The 26,546-nt window shown below is 32.9% G+C and overlaps 1 protein-coding gene across 1 annotated transcript; it reads right to left on the bottom strand.

The window, feature by feature from the left end:
- Positions 1-19,128: 19,128 nt before the first annotated feature.
- On the bottom strand, positions 19,129-25,605 carry Smp_056560 (putative cyclic-nucleotide-gated cation channel; the record flags this gene model as incomplete). The annotated part of the gene is made up of 4 exons (XM_018797259.1): positions 19,129-19,163; positions 19,196-19,275; positions 23,960-24,560; positions 25,197-25,605. The coding sequence occupies 4 exons, from the start codon at positions 25,603-25,605 to the stop codon at positions 19,129-19,131; spliced, it is 1,125 nt and encodes a 374-aa protein (XP_018652319.1).
- Between the last annotated feature and the right edge of the window lie 941 nt (positions 25,606-26,546).

Here is a 26,546-nt window from a genome sequence, read left to right on the forward strand (position 1 = left end):
GGTTGGGTACTCGTACACGAGACCGAAGGTTCTGGATCCCAATCCCCTCTGCCAATAACATCTGAATCACAAACGAAATCAATATTAACAATCAGAATCTAAAACATTTGTTACTATCTTATTATTATTATTTAAACACATAAATATTGGTACAAGGAAGCACCAAATACATATGCGCCACACAAATCTCATTTGATTTGTGTGAAGGCTGTGATACTGACCAGGTGCCCAAACTGAAGCTGGTGGTTCTCTTAGGGGGCCACACCCGGAGCCTTTGACCTAAAGGTCTGATCCACAAGGCAGTGGAGCATCGTGAGGAGATGTAGTCCCATGGTAGTCGGTGATCAACGATTGATTCATACGCCATATGTTCCTTCAGGATACTGTAGCCCATGTGCACCATTGGTTTGGAATCAGGGTTTTCCAACTCCCGTAGGTGGACTTTCCGTGTCCACCAACCCGTCTAAAGCGCCGGACATTCGCTTTTCGTCCTCTCACTTTCGTGAACAACACCCGTGGTACGAGAAGGCAGTGAGTAGGACTTCCCTGGTAGAGGCTATATACGCGTGGCCATGTGAGAGCATTTGGAGTGGGAGAGCAGACACTCCGCACTCTATCTATCTCCCTACACTATCTAGTGTTTTTAGATTTAACCTAAAACGTTTTCTATGTTGATAAATGATGTAAGTAACTTTTAAAGAAGAACTATAATACAGTAGTCGAAAAATTATTTTTATAATAATCTTTCAAAAACTATTTAATATTAAATGAAAATATTTTTAAGTAGACATTTATTAGTTTATATTATTCATATTCTACATCGGATAAATGGCTATTTCCTGAGGAACTCCAAGGTTATTTCAAGTAGTTATACTAAATAAAGAACGTCTAGAAATCAAACACTACTTAATAATGTACCAGATTTCCATTCGGTCAGTTTGATACATTAAAAGACTATTGTCATTAGAAATTGCTGACGATCCACATTTCTGTCGGTCAGTTGTTTTCGTAGGTAATAGATATACACTAAGATATTAATAAAGACTTTATCTAGAATATAATTACAAAAATGCTCTCAGGTATTCATCAAATTTCTAGTTTTCATCTGATAGAAGTCTGTTAGTCTAGAGGTGTAAAGTTCCAGCTAATAAAACTGATCAATGATCATATGTTTCTTGAATAATGTTGATGATGAAAGCTAACAGATATAAAGCAGCTTCAACCTTTATGATGAGTAATATATATGTTTATCTGTTTATCTCATCATACTTCTCAAATGATAGTATTCTCTAAACAATATAGCCTGAAATGTACTTAAGGCTTATACAACTAAAATCAGCTTTCTTCACAAGTGATTACCAACTTTATTTGTTGAAATAGGATGGAAGTAGTCATCTTCCAAGAACTTTTCGTTATGTACACACAACACACTGTTTATCAACATTTGATTTCACCTCTTCACCTCGTCATTTCATTTTATAAAACTCTGCATCGAAAGGAGAACAGATTTTCTTTGAAAACTGTGATTAAGTAACACTTTAATCATATGGAGAGCAGAAGAAAAAAACACTCTTAGCGTTTTAATTACAAAGAAATGTAAAATATATAGATGTATATCCTTCAGTAGCTTTTTTTAATGATCACTTATTTATAACGTTAACATTAAATACACTTTTGTTGACTAGAAGCCACTGTTAGTATACTGAATTCTGAAATTGCACTTAAACAGTTTAAGATATGGTTTACACACTCCTATTAAAACAATCAACTGAAGAAAAATAGTATTTGTATTAAGGATCTTGTATTATAAATTAATCATTCTTAGACTGAGAGTGACTGCGCTTATCTACCTCGTGGATGCGCACTGCTGAGGAGTCCAACAGTAGGACGAAACGGCCGTCCAGTGCTTCCAGGTTTTCCATGATGGTCTAGCTTCAGTTGACTCATGATTTCAACTATCTACCTCTTTGTAGGTTTAGAGAAACCAGGCTCTTTAGCTTCCTTGTTGTCTCTTGTTCTTTTTTTTACCAACTATAAATATTTGTATTACGACTTCATTAATTTTACTAGCCTCCGAATAGTTAATGGTCTACCATAAAAAAAATTAGGAATCATATTTATTTATCTTTTTCACTATCCTTCCAGTTATAACAGCTCTCAAGGAAACTCTTAATCCAATTCAAAAGGGTGATTTTCAGTATTTCTTCATCGAGCCTTCGAGATATCATGAATTTATTGAGAATGTTTCGAGTCTTTTCTTATGTTCACACATGTATTGATCGAATAATTCACGTACATACCAAAAATGTTATCAGTCGTATGACATAAGTGTTACTGATTATTTAGTTGTAACTAAAAAGCTAAATTATATTCACAATAATTTGTGAATTATGATATATATAATACCCAATTGAATGTGATATTTAAATGTACCTGTCTATTCTGAGACTGATTTCTTTGAAAGTGAACCTTTTCATCATTGAATGTTGTACTTTTTTCATTCTTCAACTTGGAAAAAGTCGTGGCTATGAGATTGTTATTTTAAAATATCACCTTTGGATATTTATTACATCGTTTTATCTTTTAAATAAATGATATAGAGAAGTCTTAGATAATCTACATATAAGTATAATTAATGGGTACTAGATTGTTAGTTAGTTTGTTTACCATAGCATGTATATGTTTGCCTTAGCTTTCTATTAGTTCAGAGATATTCTATAATCAATTATCTACTGTCAACCTGTCCCCCTGTATTTAAAGCTACATATCTTGTCATTTCTTTTTGTAACACAAACAATTCTATTATGATAAATTGTTCAAATAAACTGTTATAAAATCAGAACGGGTTTTATGGATATTAAAGTACTCTGATAGTTCAGATCATGAGTCGATTGAAGCTAGACCACCGTTGGATGCCTGTTCAGTAGTCTAGTGGTTAAGCGCTCGAGCGCGAGACTGATAAGTCCTGGGTTCAAATCTCTCGAGGCGGGATCGTGGATGCGCACTGCTGAGAAGTCCCTCAGTAGGACGAAACGACCGTCTAGTGCTTCCAGGTTTTCCATAGTGGTCTAGCTTCAATTGGTTCATGATCTCAACTATCAAAATTGTTATAAAATCATTAACAAAAATTATAAGTACAGTTCATATCACTGGCTGTATTTATCTAGATGACTATTGATAACCAGAAGCACCAAACAGCAATTATGTCCTACCTTACTACCTCTCATCACCTTTGCAAACCAGGCATCACTAAGGATCAGGCTATGCATTTTCCGGGTTTTCAAAGGAACGCATTATCTCTGGTTTATTAATCTGAAATGGGATGGTCTATCTATTCAGTTTCAATTAGTTCGCAGTCTAACTAAATCACTATCCATCGTCATCAGTAGTAATTATGTTACTCCCGATACAGTTGAATTCAAGTGGTCACAACTTCACACCAGAACCTTATAACTCACCAGTAAGAAACTTCTGTAGAGTTCCATACTAGGACAAAATGGTTATCCATCACTACTTCCCTTTCATTTTATCATCAAGCCAAAATTATTTACTGTTGTTATCCATCTTCAGGTTAAAGGCTCTATACAAATCTCCTTTCGTTGTAATAGAAATAATAAGTCATCAATGAAGTTACGTTTATCTTCTTCTTTCAATCAGTATTCTGTCAAAAACTGACAACTTAAACGATAAAATACATTGATATTTTTTTCTTGAGTCGAAAATAAAAAAACTCAAGTAGATATAAACCAATATTCTATCCAAAACAACATTTCATTCTTTATCAACAGAACAACACATACAATTAATATTAAATACACAACATTTACCATTAATAATAAAAATTTTACATTTTTACTGATCAGATGCAGTCCAAAAACATCAATGGGAAGATTCAAACAAACAATACCAAGTGAATTTAAACTTAACCCCATTGCACATGCAAGTGGCTATCAGGACTCAATAGCTAAATGGATAACGCGATGGTGTTTGAAACGAAAGGTACTGGGTTCAAGTCCCAGAGTGAACATCAACTCTGAGATGTAGGTATATCCAGCTGACTCGTCCCAAATAGGACGAAACGTGCGTCCTGTATTCCACTGCTAGCCACTATCCATCTTTGCTTACAATGCTTGTAAATGAAGGCTATATCGAGGCGATACGCACAATATGCACATATGCTAATTAGAGACTGGCCAGTTGCAGTCCGAAAACATCAATGGGAAGATTCAAACAAATAATACTAAGTGACTTTAATGTTACATTTTGTTCGTTGTTTATTCAGTTTCTTAATATTTTTTTTCATCTTAATCTACTTCCCCCCCTCCTCTAAAAAAACATAGAGAAGTGAGTAAACAACAAGAAAAAAATTAGTAATGGGAAGGTAAAACGATATATATATCCAAATGGATACTCGTGCAACCAACTTCCGATTTATAAAAAACAAAATCCAAGTAAAATTCAATCTTTCATTATATAGAAACAAATTTTTCGTGCAAACTATATACAGTGTTTATATTCACACAGATACACAACATTCATATATATATATATACATATGAATGGTGTACATATTGAGCATACAATATAATACTAAAACATGCATTATTAACTACTTAAATAATAAGAAATGAGTAATTAAAGTAGTATAATACTTTATCATTTCTAAATTTATCATACCATAGATTGGAAACAGAACCATTTTGTCCACGGATGCTGTAGTAAGATGAAAATTAAATTTTTAAAGAGAAAAAAAGGGTATATATATATGTATCTAAGGCAACTTAATACTGTTTATAGAAGTTTAATGTATTCAATGTTAAAGAAATTTCAATTCGTAGCTTTTTATTCCCCCCCCCCTAGATAATTATGCTCATTATGGTAATAGAATGTAAACATTTCTTTTTAGTGAATTCACAAAAATAATTTAACTCATTAAAGAATTCTAATGAAAATTATTTACCAATGAAACTGAATATAATGATTGAGTAATTAGAAGGGGTTTTGTGGAGATTTCAGTATTTTCCTAGTTGAGAGCATGAGTCAATTGAAGCTAGACAACTATGGAAAACTTGGAAGCACTGGACGGCCGTTTCGTCCTATTGTGGGACTCCTCAGCAGTGTGCATCCACGATCCCGCCTCGCGAGATTCAAACTCAGAACCTACCAGTCTCGCGCCAGAGTGCTTAACCGATAGAACACTGAGCCGGCATCCGATGGTGTTAATGTCTAACTTTAACCAACCCACGAAGATGAGCAACTGTTCGCCAATTGTCTTCAGTGAGTTTTTATCTCACAACAGACATGGTTTGAACTCCACTGGTCACTACTTCTCACTAGAAATCAAAGAATTATATTATCAGAAAGGGGTTTCGTGGAGATTTCAGTATTTTCACAGTTGATCATAATTGATCAAAAATCAGTGGGATGATTCTTTTTTTCAAACTAGTGTATAAAAGGTGGAGTGTGTGGAGATTTTAGTAATTTTATAATTGAAATCATGAGTCAATTGAAGCTAGAGCACTATGGAAAGCCTTGAAGCACTGGATAGCCGTTTCGTTTTATTATGGAACATACAATACCAGTAAGGTGCCTATAACTTAGTAAACAATAGTATATGGATCATATTTGAAATTGACTGATTTTGTAATGAGAATTAATTAGGGTTGAAAACATGTGCTGTAAATGTTTAGGCTTGTTTTAATGAAAATGACTTAAAACACCTCAATCCTATTTCAAAACCTATTGAATGTACTTTAGCTTCTGATCAAATATGTAAAAAATGAAGAACTATGAAGAAAGCAATTAAGAAATACCTCAGAAATTAGATACTAGATATAACACACTTTTCAGGTCCTTCGGTAACCTCGTCCTTGAAAGTTAAATCATCTCCACATTGTCCTACTGCCATTTCCAACATGATTATTTTGTGTTTTACCAGTTGGAAGACATTGCCGGAGGATTTAAATAATTAGTAAGTACGTTGATCAAATTACTGGTCAAGCATTCATATACAATCAATACTGAACATCTAGTTATATTATCGTAATGCAATTCATTGGAATGAAAGATATCTGGTTATCGTTTGTAGTTCTCTTTACACCGGTTGCTCTTTATGTTCCGTTAGAGTTGATACGCTTGGCCATTTTGTAACTAACAGTTTCAGTCGTCATAAAATAACCTATCATTCCCTAATCCCAAACCATTTCTACACATACATTACTAATGACCCAATGACCATTTAAAAAGGAAATAGAAAAAACTTATAATACATCATACAACTATAAACTTAATCATCGATGCAAATTATCTTTGAATAAAATCAGCTATTCCATTAGTTTTGGACATTTTTTAGACAGATAATTCGACCCAAAGGTAACTGACTATATATTTCCTCTTCTTCTAGTTATATGATGAATTAACGATTATTCAACCAGAATTTAAAAATTTCTGTTAAATAATGCCTTTATTTTGAAGTGACTTTGTTGAAGACAGTTGACCAAAAGTATTCATTCACAGATGACTTGGAAACATTTGTAGAGTATAGAGGAACCACAAAGTAAGCGATGTTGAGAATAGTAAGCAAAGATGGATAGTGGCTAGCAGGGGAATTCAGGACGCGCGTTTCGTCTTATTTGGGACTCTTCCACTACTAGCCGCTATCCATCTTTGCTTACAATGCTTATGAATTTAAGCTATATCGAGGCAATACGCACAGTATGCACATATGGCAATTAGAGACTGACCAGTTGCAATCCTAAAACATCAATGGAAAGATCCAAACAAAACAATACTAAGTGGATGTTGAGAATAGACTAAAGGTATTAGGTATTTATGGCAAGTCGACTGACGCTGCTATGATTTATTGTTAATTGAACTAGTTAGAATGAGAGTCGCACATCCTCAACCATTGTCTACCTCAAAACTTAATTTTACAAGGCATATGTTTACGTTGAAAGAAAGTTATTGTCAAGGAAACCAAAACTTGATGTCAGTCCATTAAGTAAATAATTATTAGTCTGAAGTTTTATGTAATATTTAGACCACAGTTAGTTAAACAACAAACTTACCAAAATAGGCAAAGTAATAATAAGATTTGGATGAAAATCACAGAATCGGTTCACTAAAAGAGTTCTCAGAAATCCTCATTGAGGAAAATTCTAGGCGTTGAATTTTGGACTAGTTTTACCTATCTAGTGAAGTCTTGAGCACATAATGCTGAGAAGTCTAGTGCTAGGACGTTTATTTATTTATTTAAACACATAAATATTGGTACAAAGAGGCATCAGATACATATGTGCCACACAAATCTCATTCGATTTGTGTGAAGGCTGTGATACTGACCAGGTGCCCAAACTGAAGCTGGTGGTTCTCTTAGGGGGCCACACCCGGAGCCTTTGACCTAAAGGTCTGATCCACAAGGCAGTGGAGCATCGTAAGAAGATGCAGTTCCATGGTAGCCGGTGACCAACGATTGATTCATACACCATTTGTTCCCTCAGGATACTGCAGCGAACGTGTACCATTGGTTTGGAATCAGGGTTTTCCAACTCCCGTAGGTGGACTTTCCGTGTCCACCAACCCGGTTAAAGCGCCGGACATCTGCTTTTCGTCCTCTTAATTTCATAAACAATGTCCGTGGCGCGAGAAGACAGGGAATGGGACTTTCCTGGCAGTGGTTGTATGTACGTCGCCATGTGAGAGATTTTCGAGAGGGTATCGGAATGTCCCCACTCTCGGCCGTACCTGGGCATTTGGGGGCCGAGAGCTGTCTAATTCCTCCTGGTTTGATATGTACCTAACTAATTTCATTTCCTGACGAATGCTATTTATCGCAGGATATCATAAACGGTTGTCAAATTCTGAAAACTACTCAGATTAAAGCGACATTTTAATGCAATGTTACCTGAGACATAGTAGCTACTTGATACTTAATAAATTATCTAAATATCTCCTAGATATCAAACGAGGAATATTTCCAATCAAACAAACATTTGAAGGTTATAACATTCAACTGACTGGAAAAACGTCCATCTTTATTGAAGAAATAAACATCTTGTACTCCTAGTATTAACACCATCTGTGAAATAAAATATAATAACCAAGAAAAGTAACAGGTGAAGTAATTCTTATTTTTTTTACACAAAAATGTACATGACGGTCGAAATCAGGATCTCCAGATCCTCCAAGAATATGGTACTATTGAGTTATAATACGATTGATCACATTTCTAACTTCAGATAAATTCTATTCGACCTCATCAGAGATGTCTATCTCACTTCTGTGACATTCATTAACAAAATATAAAGGTTAAATATATTAAATAAACTCGAATATTGAAAATCAAAATATTAAACCTTAGTTAATATAATTAAGATCTTTAAAGCAATTAGACCCTTTGATAAATAAGAAGACGTAGATTATAAGAACTATGTGATATATATTAGCGCAATACAAAATGGCTGCAGAAACAAATAGAATTAAATGACCCAATAAGAGTACAGTATGAATATCCATAATCCTCTATTACCAAACACATAATTGAAACAGGTCATAAAATTGATCTTAATTCTACTTTTGTGGTGTTGTAGAAAAGTGTGAAAGGGCATCTACTAAGGTTTATTGAAGCCTTAACCATACGAAAATTCAATCCCCTTTTATGTAATCAAAAACAGTTTGTTATCATCTTCAACCTACCCTGGTAATATTAGCTTATTATCCAGAGTGATTGAGTTTCAAATTGTTTTCACGTTATTATTATTATTATTATTATTATTATTATCCTTGTCTCCTCTTACCCCCCCCCCAAATTCTAGTCTAGTTGATCTTTTATTTTTATATAAAAATGTTCTAAACAGGTATAAGTATGATCAGATTGTTCTCAATGTATTGCACTAATATATCATCACATAGTTCTGATAATCTTCATCTTCTCATTACACTATCAAAATAATTAAGATCAAAAATCGCCTTTCCAACAGTCTAATTAAACAACAAAACAAAAACTTTATATCATCTTTAATTGGAAATTAGTCAATTTACATTATAAGTTTTCATAAATATACCCAAATAACCAATCACTTATTTATATTTCATGGAGCCAGTCACTAGTGAGCTCTGGCGCGAGAATGATAGGACCTAGGTTCGAATCTCGCGAGACGGGATCGTGGATGCGCACTGTTGGGAAGTCGCACAATAGGATGAAACAGTCGTCCAGTGCTTCCAAGTTTTCTATGGTGGTCTAGCTTCAATTGACTCATGATCTCAACTATATAAAATTACTAAAATCTTCACAAAACCCCCTTCTGATATTTATATTGTTATTACAAATTCTATATTATTATTTCATTATGGAAAAAAAATCAATAAACAACACAAGGAATCCTAAAGAAAGAAAAAAACCAAACAAACACTTCATTATTGATTATCAATCAAAAAATAAATTTGATAGACATAAAAAATAGTTACCATTTAATTTTATTAAATCTTTTTCCACAGTAAAAACTAACGTCATCAAAATAGTTTCCATGTGATTTTTTAAAGAAAGAAAAATGCCAACTAATATCATTCAATAGTTGTCAGTGTATTTGAATGAATACATGAATATAAGTGATTTATATACATACTAACTTCTTTTTTTTAATGTACAGTGTAAATGCTATTTTGAATATTCTATTGGTATATATAAGTGATCTTATGCTCCTCCATGACGGGTAACAGGTGTAAGTAAATAAGTAAGTAAATAATATATAGCGTTTTTTTAGCGAGTTAGTTTTTCTACGTGATGGGGTCACTAACCCCATGCCAAACCCTCCTCCTTTACCGGGGCTTGTGACCAGCAGTAACTCTAGAAGAGCTACAGGCGGAGTATAATTGTAGTGCCGTGCATCAATAATAGTTCACTTCGATAACCGTTATTATACCAATCTTAACGGTGTATAAAATCAGAAGGCAAAAGGAAGCGGCAACTACATTTTTATTGATGAATGATACAGACCAGAAAGCTGTAGGCACATGAGCAAATGTAAGCGAGTGAAGCAAAGATGATGCATAGTGGAGATGGCTGGGAAGCCAACTTGCTATGAGCAAGCATTACTCAATATTTATAATCAGACAAAAATGAATGACAGACATATGATGAGTGAGATACAAAGGGTACACATATACGCTCATATAAAAATATAGTCAAGGTTAATAAGCGAATAATTAACAAGAACAAAATATGACTCATAATGTATAGGTGAATTAGCTTGGCCAGTAGCTAGAATAAAGTATATGGGCTTAACATATAAACTGATACTACATAATAATTCATAAAAGTTGTATTTACTCATTTGCCTAAAAAAAACCAACCTTTGAATACGACCTCTATAGTGAGGCTACGAGTGCATGTCATTGTGAATTTCTGTTGTAGGACTTTTAAAAAAAAATCTACTAATTACTGGTTTTCACAGATTCTCCACTTGAGATTAATCCATGACAAAAATCAACTTGAGAAAATTATTTTCTTCAATTTGGGTCATTTAATCTCAGTTAATAATCAGTTAACTCTTTTTTTAGCATATTTGATTATGGAATTGAGCAACTGACAACCCACGATACAACCTTCAAGAACAAAGAACGTACTCTTTTTAAAAAAATCATTCTTGTGATCTCCAAATCTTCACTATTATAATATAATATGTACCGAAGACCAAAATGAGTTTTTTTTTAGCATCCTACATATAGCCAATTAACTTAATAGGATTAACTTTCAACGAAAAGAAAACTAGCCAGACATCAAAAGTGATAAGTTCACCGATAGGAATAGTAATTAATCTTTTATTACTAAAATCTTGTTCTCGTTCAGCCATATAACTTATGAGATTGTATTTGAATATTGGTCTAGTTATCAGTTAGATTGACTAAATAAATAATCACATTATTAATTTATTGATATATTCACTAGCCAACACACTTACGCTGGATCAGTAACTATACAGTTAAATAATGGTCATCAGATGAAGAATGAAAATAGGGAAAAATTATGTTCAATGAAGATGGACTGACGCTGGTGACAGTAAACAAAAAGCGTTCGTTTAGTATGGTATAAAGTGTCTTACTTCATGTGAATTGTATTCACAAGAATTTGTAACTGATTTAACAACAGATGGTGGTTGTGCAGTATTGTAAATTGACTGAAGTCGAAAATCTGTACTAGTGAACATCAACCTGATGAATCTAACAATTAAGCATGTGTCACATGATTTGGGGTTTACGGATTTTATCCCTAAAGCGATTGTGGGTATACATCTCTGTAGAGTCTAATACTAGAATGAACAACTATCCAGTATTCTCTGACCGTCAATTGTATCCAAGATGAGATCAATCTATGATGATAAATATTTTCAACATTTCTGAATGTATTAAATTCAATTGATGTTATTTACTTGTATCTTACCATTGTTATTTAGGACTGTAATCGAGCAGCCTCTTATTGGCATATGTGCATCCTTTGACGACTGCTCCAATATTGCCTTAATTCATAAGCTTTATAAGTAAAGATGGATAGTGGCTAGCTATGGAATTCAGGACGCGCTTGTGAATTAAGGCAATATCGAGACAATCCACATAGGATGCACATATGCCAATAAGAGACTGATCAATTGAAGTCCTAAAATAACAATGGAAGGATACAAATAAACAATACCACGTGGATTTAAACTTCACCCCATTGCACAAGCAAGTGACTATCATTACTCAGTAGCTAAGTGGATAACGTGATGGCGTTTGAAGCAAACAGTACTTGGTTCGAGTCCCAGAGTGAACATCAGCTCTGGAATGCAGGTACATCCATCTGACTCGTCCCAAATAGAACGAAACGTGAGTCTTGAATTCCACTGCTAGCTACTATCCATCATTTTTGAATGTAGCCATTACTAATTAACTAATGTACTTGAAGGTAGTATACATTAGGTGAAGGATTGTTTAGAACTGGGAATAATTAAACATATGTATGTTCACAATTAGATATTGACAAGAAAGAAAATACTGTATGGAACTTATAATTTTCTTGAATAGTATGAAATTTGTTTTTATCAAAAATGATTTTTTTTTTATTGATATTGATTCAGTAAAGTCTTAAAAGAGGAAAATCTTCATCTTATTTATAATAAACATTCACAACCAGTTAAGTTGTTAATTATCCATATTCAAAGACACAAATGATCTTTTGTTGTCTAAAATTATACATTCACAATGAAGTAAACAATTTTTCCTTCTTAATTATGAGGAATTACCAAATTTTAGTAACATATGGTTGATCATTCCGTTACATTACAGAAGCTAATGGATTAATTAATTGGATTAAATTTATAAACAAATGGGGATAACGTTCATTTATAATGATAGTATAAATTTTATTACATATGGTAACTGTACACATACTAAAAATTGCATTTTGAGGTGGTGGGGAAAATTTGTAGCTCAGATGAATGATTTCGGTGGAGGTTCGTTTTGTGAGTTAAAGAGAACAAAACTACTAATTTTATTTAGTTAAGATTATGAATCAATTGAAGCTAGACCACCATGGAAAACCTGGAAGCACTTGATGGCCGTTTCTTCCTATTGTGGGACTCCTCAGCAGTGCGTATCCACGATCCCGTCTCGCGGGATTCGAACCCAGGACCTATCAGTCTCGCGCCAGAGCACGTAACCGATAGACCACTGAGCCGGCATCCAGCGGTGTTAATGTACTGATTTTTAAAACGACCAAAATCTTTTAACAGAGAGTATGATCTGACGTTAAGAAGTTAGAGTCAATTAGTAGAAATCTATGACTTAAATTTCTTGTTATTTGGTGCTTGTCAGTAAACGACTCCTAAAATCTTTAGAGAATCGACGCCTCCTATTGAAGTCGAATCCTTTACACTCTTCACCAACGTACTATGTCGGGATAGATGTAAAGCCAAATCGAACTCTGGGACGATCTTATCCTAAGTGATTGTTTATATTTTTATTGTATAATTACCAAATGCATAAACTATTATATTCTTTTATATCCCTACTTGTAAGTTCTTGTTAGACGCAGAAATAAGTGTAATATGTTATACCTTTCTAGAATTATTCTTTGATTATTACGGGCCTATGATTTAGTTCTCTTCCATTAGTGGCTCAGTTATGCCCACATTGTAAGTTCTCGATTCTATTGATGTATGGTCAGGACTTCGCTCTATATTATTGTTGTTTGAGTGATTCGTAAATTCAAACTGTATAGTTTGAGAATTTATTTGATTGACGAGTTGTTCTCTATTCTAGCCACTGTATAAGCGAGGGTGGGAAACTGTATTGTAGACCAATTGTCATTTAATGTTATTCTTGGCTGTTGTCTTAATTTTAGCCTCTTATTGGTTACCCAAAGTTTTTTGTACTAAAAAAAAACAATCTAAGGAGTTAATAAATATTTAGATCAGATCAATACAACTGCTCTCCTTTTTTGCGTTCCGATCTCACGGGCTCCAGATAACCAAACAAGGAAATCTGACTATTCTCACAGACTCCCTAAGATGAAAACTTATTTCACGGAAATGATGGAAAAAAATGGTCAGCTTTGTTAACAAAAAATGATTAATTGTGATACTTTTTACTGTTTCCTGATCTAATTTCCTACGTCCCATATTGCGAAAATAGATTAGTTTCAATTGAATGTTAATGCGAAATTACTTTTTTTAATCGATAGAACTCAGAAACGTAATATAGGTTCGTATGTTTGGCTTTAAGCTATCTTTCGCAATAGAGACAAGTCATATAAACCGGAATGACTGCGGTAGGATTTAGATTTTTATGTTATGTAACCACTATTCCATCATTCAGATGAAACTTAGCTTCAATTAAATGTATAATAATAGCTTGTTACAGTCAGTGACCAATCAAAACTAAATGACAATGCCACAAAAATTAACAACTAACAACATAATCCATTTGTAACTTTCTATGTTATAAGATAAAATAAGAATGATACAGTTGATAGGCAATCAATTCGGTGAACATTTAGTTAATTTTCATAGTTGAAATCATGAGTCAATTGAAGCTAGATCACCATGGAAAACCTGGAAGCACTGGACGGCCTTTTCGTCCTATTATGGGACTCCTCAGAAGTTCGCGAGATTCGAACCTAGGACCTACTAGTCTCGAACATTAACACCGTCGGATGCCGGCTCAGTGGTCTATTGGTTAAGGGCTCTGGATCGAGACTGGTAGGTCCTGGTTCGAATCTCGTGAGTGCAGGATCGTGGATGCGCGCTGCTGAGGAGTCCCATAATAGTACGAAACGGCCGTCTAGTGCTTCCAGGTTTTCCATGGTTGTCTAGCTTCAATTGATTCATGATTTCAACTATGAAAATACTAAATTCTCCTCAAAACCCCTCTGATTTAGTTAATTCTCAATATTCACCATAGATCAGTTTTCTTGTCTTTCATGACCCTGATCGTCATCGACCACTGTGTTTCTCACAAATATTATTGTTGAATGCTAATATTACTTTATGTAATCATTTATTCGTTTACATTATTCACCATGAGTTGTTTTTACTAACTATCACTGCTTTCTATGACAACAGTAAGAATAATTTTGATGCTTAATCCAGGTTTTGTCTGAAAGCATTAATTTGATTAATCCATATGTTACATGTCATGTACCTGAAATTAATCTATGCAAATTTATCGGCAAAATTTTTATGCAGGTTTAAATTATATTATACTGTATCTAATGCTTGTGACAAATTTTGTAATATCGATAGGATTTGTATTGCCAGGTTCATTTAGTCTTTGGTGATGATCGAATTCCATCGATCAAGTTCAATGTAGTTATTAGTCTAAGTGACTGAGGATAGCTCAATGCCATGTTAGATGTTAAGACTTGTAAATATAACGTTAATTGTTGAGTGATGATAAATTGGCATGAATATCACAGTCTGGATATGCCATTCATGGCCGAAATAATTCAGTCGTGATGTCATGAACTTTATCACTGAATGATTCAGATTTATATCTCACTAGGAGTGTCAGCCTTCGGAAGAAATCGCTGATTATAGTAAAATATGTAGAATTGAAATGGTATGAAACGTTCATGCATTTTAAATGGACTAAAACTGACAAACCTGACTATCATAAATCATACTAAGTCTAACTAAAGCTATGTCACCATTTTGCTTTAGTTAAAGTTTCAAGTACAGTCAATTATAACAAGTTTCTATAGGATGCTTGAAAAGTAGTTGAATCAATTTATCACTCTCCATGTCGTCATGAACGTTTTCTGTCAGTTGAAATATTGAGAATTCATCATCACAACAAAAGCTTCGAAATTTCACATTGCTGAATGCATCCGACCAAGCCAAAAATTTATTCTCATTCTGGTGATTAAATCGAGAGGTTTTCATTACTTCACAAGATAACATTATCATAAGTAGTCAATATTTACTTACAAGTAACTAAAATCTTGTTTTGTCAACATGGCATTTGATTAATCATTGCCAACAATTGTACTACCAATGTGTCCTCCAACTGAAAAACCAGACAAGCAAAAGTGTTTCTATGTCGTGGATCTTGGAGAAATTCACTTTATTTATTGGTTGCATATCGTGTGGCTTGAATTTATTTAGCATACAGCGAAGGTAATCGGCTCGATTCACAACAGAGTTGTGAGTGTGCATTGGTGAAGAGTCCCATAATAGAGATAAACAGTTATTTAATGATATCCCTACGGAGATCAGTCTGTGAATGATGCCTTGCTGTGTTGTTTATTGGAAAAACTTTTTTTAAAACAAAATTAATTTATTCTAAATAAATTTAAATTCGTATTTCTACCATCACTCTTTATTCATCTGCTTATCAAGCAATCAAAATAACCTAGTGATAATGTTTTCATGATAGGTAAAAGAATAGACGTAACTTAACACAATTTTTAAATAAAATTAAATAAACTCTATGGTATTCAATCATTCACTAGCTAGTGAGTAATTCTGAATGGTGATTCTGGAGTTCTAGTGAGAAATCATAACCAATAAAGTTCAACTATGTTGAGCGAGAGGCAACTGAACACAATGTACATTGAATGATGGACTTGTGATATTAGGGATTGATTACAGCTAAACATGTATACCACTGGATGCTGGCTCAGTTGTCTAGAAGTTAAGTGTTCTCGTGCAAGACAAATGATTCTGGGTTCGACGCCCGGTGGATGGATCACGTATTAGCAGTGCTAAGGAGTCCTAATCTAGGAATATCAAGTGCTTCCTTGTCTAGCGATTGTTCAATGAAGATCAAGTCCGTCACATTAACCATGAAAAGCAAATTAGTAAAGTATCCGTACTTAGTGTTAGAAAAGCAGATGGCTCGTTGGTAAACTCCAGGAAGCCTTCAAGAAGCCCAGAAAGAGCCGAAGACGTTCCATCCAATCACTGCTAGGGGAACATCCTAGAATGTCGATGTGTAGCTTCCCTATTGGATGGATAAGAATGACCCCCTATGTGCCTATTGGTTGACCGAAATGATGATTTACATTCAGCCAATAACTATAAATGTATGAGATTTCTGTACTACATTTTGACACTGTTTTGGGGAATAAAAGTTCCTACTTACTAGTCTTCTGTCTTCTCTTTTGCGACGTTGCGGGTTCTATCGTTCAAGTAGTCTAGTAGTACGCGGCATAGTAAGAATCAAAGCTCTAGATATAACATATTGAATTATTGTTTTACTTAATTTATCATCAAAATACGCCTGACTGTTAATGTATCTTGAACGAATGAATAAACGTACATACAATCATATATATGATACAACATTTTGACAAGAAATACCTAGGAGACACAAAATAAATGATAACCCTATGTGTAAGTATATATGTTAATATTATTTTAAGTAACATATTCCACCAAGTTTTACATCATACTAAGCAGTTTTATTCCATAAAAGTAAACTAAACTAATCAAGAAAGTTTTTGCGGCAATGGTAACAAAATGATGCAGTCTATATAACTAAAGATAAGAAAAAAGAAATGAAGTACTGATAGTCTAATGTTAAGTGAATAATAATGAATAAAACTTTCGAAATTGTAAATTTAGCCTAATTAGTTTAGAATATTTGATAGATTTATGTATGTAACTCACCGAGTGCATATTCGAGTACTTGACTTTCAGCCATAACCTATGTGTGAGAGCTAGTAATACCAAACTGAATTAAATGGATCTAGACTCTAATTTGCAACCTAGTGACTAGAAGTTAAATGACTAAACCAATAAACTACTGCTTCATCAGTATATGATATAGAGTGAACCTTGGTTAATATCTTCGTTAAATCATTATCTTATCATTTATCCATGATTTATGTATTCAGTAACTATTATTTGCCACTGTATATCTTACAACTGCTTTTAATTCCGTTAGAAATACCTTTGTTTTATTTATTAATCCAATAAATAAATAGATAGAAAATAATTTTAATAGTTGAAATCATAAGTCAATTGAAGCTAGACCACCATGGAAAATCTCGAAGCACTGGATGACCGTTTCATCCTATTATGGGACTCCTCAGCAGTGCGCACCCACGATCCCACCCCGCGAGATTCGAACCCAGGTATTCCATCTCTTGTTGATTTTTTTTCTTTTAAGCATTAATTAAGAGAAGAAAAAAACAATAGGTAACAATTCAACTAATATTTATATCATAACTGAAAAATTACAAATCACCCCAATACTAAAATTAACTTTATGTTTTAATGAATGTGATCAATGTTGGAAACAATCCTCAAAGTTCTAGTAAACTACCATGAATGGGGGAATACACCTATGTTAGAAGTATGATAATATATTCTACTAATTTAAGTTAATTATAGTTGTATATTTGAACCAGTAAAAGCCAACTCAATGATTTAAATCACAACATGGTTACTAAGAGGCGTCAGGGGTCATAAATTTAGCATCTGGAAGTGCTGTGGTTGAGTACTACTAGAAGGAATATCACTAATGCAAACATCTGTTCAGTACTTCACGATTTTTTAATAGTTGCTATGCAAATGGCAATTATTGATCTACACCGAAATAATTTCCCCCTAACCTATTTTTATTGATTCAATAATATTTGAAAATAATTTGATCTTTGATAGAAAAATGAAGACATATACTTATGCACACATGGAAAGAGATTAGATTTCAAACTGTCATGATTACCATCTATGGAATATTCATGATATTTTTTGTAATTTTATGTCTTTCAACTTTCCTTTTTTTCAAAGTAGAACTTTTCACATGTCAAGTGTCAAATGATAACTTACTGGACTATCGCTTTTATAATAAATCCGTTTCTTTAACCATATCTAATATCCTCAAAATAACTCCTGATTTTTTGTAACTTGACAAAAATAATTGTTTGTCAACCGATCGGTTACACAGAAGTTGTGTCATTAGTGTTAATTGAATAATGTTTAGCACTGTAGGATATACAATACCTGGATGAGAAAGATAAAACAGATGATAAATCAGTTGTTTTCTGTAAATACACTAAGTTTTCTGATCATTTCTTCTTTATAAACAAGCTGTCAGCAATCATTATAGTTTATTTAATATGTGCCGACTAATACGAAACCTAGGACAAAGGTTTCTTGCTTACTGCTTCTAATAACATAACTTTAAAGTACAGAAAGTGTGATTTACTTAGACTAATGGCTGAAATTGTAATTTAATCTATAGAATTTGATAAGCGTTAAGGACTAGGGTGACATGATAATAGTCATTACTCTGTGATTTATCATTGCAAATGAAGTACTGTTTCGGTAAATTTTGATTGTGGCTAGCAATGGAATACTGGAAAAGTATATAACTATACTTAGTAACCGTCAGCTGTACATAAGTATACACTGCTCGTGTTTACAGTGGGACTTAAACCTAACAGCTCTTGGTTCAAACTTCAACGCGTTATTCACTAAATTGCTAAGATTAAACAACCATTAAAAATGGAGAACTATGTTGAATATAACCTGATAGTGTTTACTTCACTCATGCTCATTGAATCAAACAGTTTAGGATCGAACACAAAATATATTTTTCAGTTCACGTTTTCACACTTTAAATCAACTTACTTAGAAACGTGAATTATGATTAAAGGCGGTTAACTTGAAATAATAAAAATATGACTAAGAAAAGAAATAAGAGGAATGGAACTGACAGGATTGATCGAAATCAATTTCATTATATGTTAAGCTTTCCATAGCAAGAACTGTTAATGTAACATTTTCCACCTCAATCCTGTTGTTACATGAGAACGCTATGTAATTGAAACCTATTCCCTTACTTACTCACGCCTGTTACTCCTGTAGTGGCGTGCTTCAATAATAGTTCACTTCGATAACCGTTATTATATCAATCTGAACGGTGTATAATATCAGAAGACAAAGGGAAGCGGCAACTACATTTTTATTGACAAATAACATAGGCTAGAAGGCAGTGAGCATATGAGCAAATGTTAGCGAGCGAAGTAAAAATGACATGCATGGGAGATGGCTGGTAAGTTAACTCGCTATGAGCAAGCACTAATCAACATTTATAGTCAGACAAAAATGAATGACAGACATGTAATAGGTAGGATAAGAAGTGTGCATACACATACGCTCATATGAAAAAATAGTCAAGGTCAATAAGCGAATAATTAACAAGATCAAAATATGACCATAACGTTACAGGTGAATTGGCTTGTCCAGAAACTAGAATAAGCTACGTAGGTGTAATATAGTACACGACGTTACACTACTCCCCACACTCCCAATGGAGCATAGGCCGCCGACCAGCTTTCTCCAACCCACTCTGTCCTGGGCCTTCTTTTCTGGTTCTATCCAGTTTTTGTTCATTCTTCTCATGTCTGTCTCTATTTCTCGGCGTAATGTGTTCTTTGGTCTTCCTTTTCTCCTTTGGCCCTCAGGATTCCATGTGAGGGCTTGACTTGTGACGCAGTTGGGTGATTTCCTCAAAGTGTGCCCAATCCACTTCCAGCGCTTCTTCCTGATTTCTTCCTCCGCTGGATGGAATCTGGTTTGTTGTCTCCCACAGTAACTTGTTGCTGATAGTGTCTGGCCATCTGATCCGAAGTATCTTGCGTAGACAGCTGTTGATAAACACTTGTATCTTCTGGATAATGGCTTTCGTAGTTCTCCACGTCTCCGCCCCATACAGTAGAACTGTAATGACATTTGTATTGAAAATTCTAACCTTGGTGTTGGTTGACAATTGTTTTGAGTTCCAGATGTTCCTCATTTGTAGATATGCTGCTCTTGCTTTGCCAATCCGCGCCCTCACATCTGCATCTGATTCACCGTGTTCATTAATGATGCTGCCCAGATATGTAAAGGTTTTCACATCATCCAAAGCTTCTCCGTCAAGTGAAATTCGATTGCTACATGCTGTATTCTATCGGAGAGTCTTGCTTTTCCCTTTGTTTATATTGAAACCTACTGCTGCTGTGGCTGCTGCTACACTGGTCGTTTTCTCCTGCATTTGTTGTTGCGTTTGTGATAGAAGAGCCAGATCATCCGCGAAGTCTAAATCGTCAAGCTGCATCCTGCCTGTCCACTGTATCCCATGCTTTCCTCCAGATGTTGACGTCTTCATGATCCAATTGAAACCTATTCCCAGTGGTTATTATATATATATATATATATATATATATATATATATATATATATATATATATGCTGTGAAGTCTATCTGTTCAATTGTCCTTGCTCAATATAAAAAGTTGTTTTACGTGGTTACTGCTTCTCTCTCATAACTTTCATTCAGTTGTCATTGTCGCGATTATGTAATTATAATTAGATCTATCTAGTTACTCTAGATAAAATTTTGTTTTTATTTAGTACTCACCAAGTATGAAATGTAGAACAAGCAATAATAAAGATGGTCGCCCAATGTTGTGGATTTACACCGTTGGATGCTAACTCTGTGGTCTGGAGGTTAAGCTTTCGCGTGCGAGACAGAAGTCCCTGGATTTGAGTCCCACTTGCGGGATCATAGATGCATACTGCTGTGGACTTCCATACTAGCACGAAACATCCGTCCAATGCCTCCAGGTTTTCAGTTGTGGTCTAACATTCATCGATTCATAATCTCAATCAAAATCTCAATATTCTCCACAACCCCATACTGATAATGATGAATTCAAGATTTTGAAAGGAAATAAAAACCATTTATTTCCAACTATATTATGTGGATATTTCTAGCCATAGATTATGATCAACCTATGGACCTCAACCATTATATCTACATCTGTATACAAATTTCAGAATAACTACCAAAGAAGTATATTTCTAATGATCAGTCAGCACAACATATCGCGGCAGAGCATGATTGGTTAATCACAGTAGCGTATTCAAAACATTACTGAATTGATACTCTAGGCTCATAAAAGGTGAGATTTGTTGGTTTTTTAAACAGGCTTAATTATGTCATCTTCATGTACAAAGTTGATGAGAAAAAGTAAAAGTTATCTTAGGGAGTATATTCTGGTAAATATTTTTAAAAGATACTAATTATCTCAGGTGGTCTAAACGATACTTCACCGTTAACTTAACTCGACCAGGGATGTTCACATGTTCAGTAAAGTAATTTACCTACTTTACCCCATCCAATATAAAATAATTCTAAAACGCCTGTTGGTTGACTGAATTAAATCTCTCCTTTAACTCAAATGATACTACCTAAATTAGATAACAGCGTTAGTTTTACAAAACCTACCGAAGATTTACTTTTTGTGTTTAGTTAATTTTTTTAGCTTCAGTTTGGCGTTAGATAATGATAGAAGCTAGAAAATATATTTATTATTCAAAATAGTTCTTTGATTATTACAAGAAACTCTCTGTCATTTCTTATCAACTCTGCTAATGGGAAGTTCAAAACAGTCTAAAGGAGATAAGTCTGTTTCCTAGACTCAGGTTTATATCTCATTCAGTCTTTCTAAAATAAGATATCTGAATCAATCCATCGAGGTCTGCCACTGTTTTATCCTTCAAGTTATCCATACTTTTCTTTACCTAGCAAATACTTGGAAGTTCAAATATCAATCTGTCATTTAACTTACTGGTCACTACAAGGACATTTTAGACTATATGAAGGAGAGATAGTCTGTTTCTCAAAATCTTCCGCTCATCGTTTCAGTCGTTAGTTAAAGAGTGAATCATTTTTCCGCTTTTCCCATGAAAGGTACGCTAACAGTTAACTTTAACCCTAGTTTGATCAAGTACTCGGAAAAGTTATTTAGTTTTATCTAATATTGCTTAAATCTTTTTGACTTTTTTTCAGTCCCTATTCTGTGTAGAGTTTAACTGTTAACATATATTTATTTACTAAAAACTCCCGTAAGTGAATAAAATAAATGACTCAGTAGCTAAGTGGATAACGTGATGGCTTTTGAAGCGAATAGTACTGAGTTCGAATCCCAGAGTGAACATCAACTCTAGAATGCACGTCCATTCAGCTGACTCGTCCCAAGTAAGATGAAACGCGCGTCCTGGATTCCATTACTAGCCATTATCCATCTTTGCCTATAATTATTAAAATTTCACGAATAACTCCATATTATATACGTATAATATTCTCATACAGTACATTATTCTTTCTCGAACATTGCACATTTTATTGATCATTACTTTTTTTTAAAAAAAAACGTCATTCCATAGAATGTTTGCTGTTGTAAAATTACTTTTTTTAAAGTAACTCAATCAATATGTTTTTTAATAAGTCACGTTTATGAGTCACAACTCAATTGAGTTTACTTTTATCATAAAACTATAAAACTTATGATAAGGCTTTCACATAAATCAAACTGTTATCATTTATCATGTTAATAGTTTGTAATGGTATGTTGCCAAAAAAAATCATTCCATTTTTTTACAACAATTAAGTAGTACTAACTACATGTAAACTAATAATAAATTGTGCAGTTATTGATTCTTTACTCAGTATTCTCAATCGAAACATTTCCCTTCATTTTAAAACTAAAACTTGATTTTTAGGGGGTGGGGATAATTTCCACTCTCATTAGTAATTTTGACTTTGCACCTAGCAACTAAACAAAATAAAATGGGACTTATTATTTATATAATCATATGATGGAAGGGGTGCTTTATTCTGTGTCGTTTATGCTAGCTTATTTGAAAAATGTAAAGTTTTCTACGACAAAAATACCACCCCATCATGCTACGCAACTTTTCAAGTGTGGCGCACTTAGCAAAAGTCATACTTTTAGTTAATTCTATAATAATAATAACTATTATTCCAAAATATCAATAATTGGGTGATTAGATAAACGAAAACAAAACCATGATTACTGACTACCACACACTCAGATGATTTGAGAACGAAGAGTTTATCCCAAACTGATTTGTATTTATGAAGATGAAATATTTCAAATGAATATAACACTCTACTGAAACTGTTAATCTAGTTACCGTTAGGAAAAACAAAAAATGTCACTAAAGATGAAATTTTGAAATATTCAATTTATAGAGTTGAGATCATGAGTCAATTGAAGCTAGACCACCATGAAAAACCTGGATGCATTGGACAGCCAACTCGTCCTATTATGGGACTCCTCAGCAGTGCGCATCCACGATCCTGCCTCGAAGGATTTAAACCCAGGACCTACCAGTCTCGAGACAGAGCACTTAACCGATAGACCACTGAGCCGTAGGTGGTTGCGCACTTCTGAGGAATCACACAATAGAACAAAACGATCGTCCAGTGCTTCCAAGTTTTCCATGGTAGTCTAGCTTCAATTGACTCATGATCTCAACTGTATAAAATTACTAAAATCTCCACAAAACCCCCTTCGGATATTCAATTTAGTTGATAGAATCTTACATATACCTAATTTTCCCTTTGTTGTAATATTGATTAAAATAACAATAATTAACATAAAAACGTTTTTTGAAATTTTACTTACTCTATACTACTAGAAGGTGAACTTAAATCACCAATTGTGGTTAATGTTAATGTAGCCCAATAAAATGATTTTAAATATCTTCTAGACATAGTTACTTGTTCTGCATCATTATATGGTTGATAACCCCATGGATTTTTAAATCCTTCATATTTTGATATTAAATAATAAAATGCAGCAAACCAATGACAACCTAAGAATAAAATATGAATTAAATTTAATACTCTCCATATATTAGGAAATATAGTTCTATTTTCAACACGTAATTTCCATTCATAATATCTATACCATTTAAGAAATCTTGGAAAACGTAACATTGGTTGGATACCAACTTTGAATTGTAATAAATCCAATGGAAGTAATGATGTAATATCTAAAAGGAATTTATAGGATTTCATATAACGTATCAATAGTTTTTGATGTTCTTTTACTTTTAATCCACATTTTAAATAACTTGTATTACATTGTATAAATATATCAATTAAATAGATTATATCTGTTAAAATATCAAATGATAACCATATTGTTTGATATTTTAATTGTAATTCATCAAATGCTTGACGTGCTATTGGTGTCCATAAATTATATAATAATGCCATAGATACTATTGTTAACCATATTAAATAACCAGTACTATTTGGATAAAAAATGATCAATAGTTGGGATTTATTATTATTATTTTTTAAATTTTTTAAATTTTTTTCTAATTCATTATTGAATTCAAATGATTTATTACTTTTATTTGTTTCATTACTTAATTTTTTTTTAATAGAATAATCATTATTATGATTATTTGGTAAAGTTGGTGTATCTAAGTAGAACATTTCATCTTGTGTTATGGAATTTATTGGATTTTCTAAAAGTAATTGTTTTTCTGGAATAATTGTTGTTGCTAAGCTTTCCGCATTATTATTATTATTATTATTATTATTAGTAGTAGTAGTATTGTTAGTTATTTGTTCATTTAAATCAACTTTATGATATGATGATTTTCTTTCATCATTAATATGATTATCATGATCATTATTATTATTGTTATCATTATTATCGATTTTTGGGATACAATTATAATTATCTAATTTTTGTTGTGAATATAATTGATCAATAAATGAATGATCATAATTTGTATCTATAAAATAATCATCATTATTATATGTTCCACGTCTTTGTGTTGAAAAACGATACATAAATGAATCTCTTCTAGATAATTCATTATTATTATTATTATTATGTAATTTACGTTTAAGCTTTACATGATCCATTGAACTTAGGACAACTTTCATTGTACATTGTACTTTTTTCCAACGACGTGATGCATTATCATTTGATGATGATTTTTGTATATTATTTTGTGTATTATAATAGATTTTATTTAATTTTGTCATAGATGATCTAGTTATTTTATCTAATTTAGATAATGACATACCATAATTAGAATGAATATTAAGATATTGTTTTGATGGTAATTTACATTGATCCATTTTATTGATTTTAGATGAGGGGGATAATTTTTGATCATGACTGATATTATTACAATCCAATAAAATTGTTTCATTATCAGAAATTGATTTTTGTGATATGTTGTCATGAGAATATTGAATATTTAATAATGAATTTGGTTTATTGATTGGATTTTCTTTAGTTGTCATTATTGATTATATTAATTAATGATTTTAAGAAAAATAAAATTTTTTTTTATTTTTTTAATCAATTAATTATTTTCAGTAAAAAAATAAAAGGGATAAGTCTATTTTTCAGGTAAATTCCATACATTTTGAAAGATGACAAGTTTAATTTGTTACCATATCAATTTACTCATTTGTGATTGGTTAATTAATTGGCGAGATTTGATTGGTCAGTTTTTCATTGAATTGTAAATGAGACATGATATGACAATCATTACATATTAAATGAATAATTTCATAAAATATGTATTTAAGTCAAATGAATTGATCTAAAAAAATGTGTAAGTATTTACCCTAAAAATTTAAGAAAATATTCTTTCTACTTGAAATTATCATGAAGTTCAGTGAAATCATGGATGGCCGTTTCGTCTTGTTATAAGACTCTTCAGCAATGGGCAACCACCACTCTATGTGTAAGAAACGAACCAGGAATTTGTGATCTCACTTCGAATGCTTAACCTCTAAACCATTGAGTGAGGATCTAGAAGTTAAATGTTCGATGGCGAGACGGAAAATCATAGGTTTGTTTTTCGTATATGGAGTCGTGGATGTGTATTGCTGAGTCACATACTAGGATGATGTGGCCCTCTAGTGCTTCAAATGTTTTAATAGTGGTCTTTATTTGTTTGTTATTCGATTCGTAATTACAACGAAATTCAACAACCTCCATAATCCTATACTGATTATAATGAAATCATGTGAAAAATATGCAGTCACATCACCAACGTAAGATATGATGATATTTTATGTACAACTATAAGTCAAGGTTGTTTCATCTTAAACTCTTGGGCAACACATTTTATTCTCTGACATAATTTTTCCGGTTTTCCGACTTAATATGTATGGTAACCATGTGTACTTATGAGCTTTAGTAAATTGTTTACAACCTACCATAAATTTAATCG

This window comes from Schistosoma mansoni, chromosome 4 (genome assembly GCF_000237925.1).
Source record: "Schistosoma mansoni strain Puerto Rico chromosome 4, complete genome".
In the NCBI taxonomy this organism is placed as follows: Eukaryota; Metazoa; Platyhelminthes; class Trematoda; order Strigeidida; family Schistosomatidae; genus Schistosoma; species Schistosoma mansoni.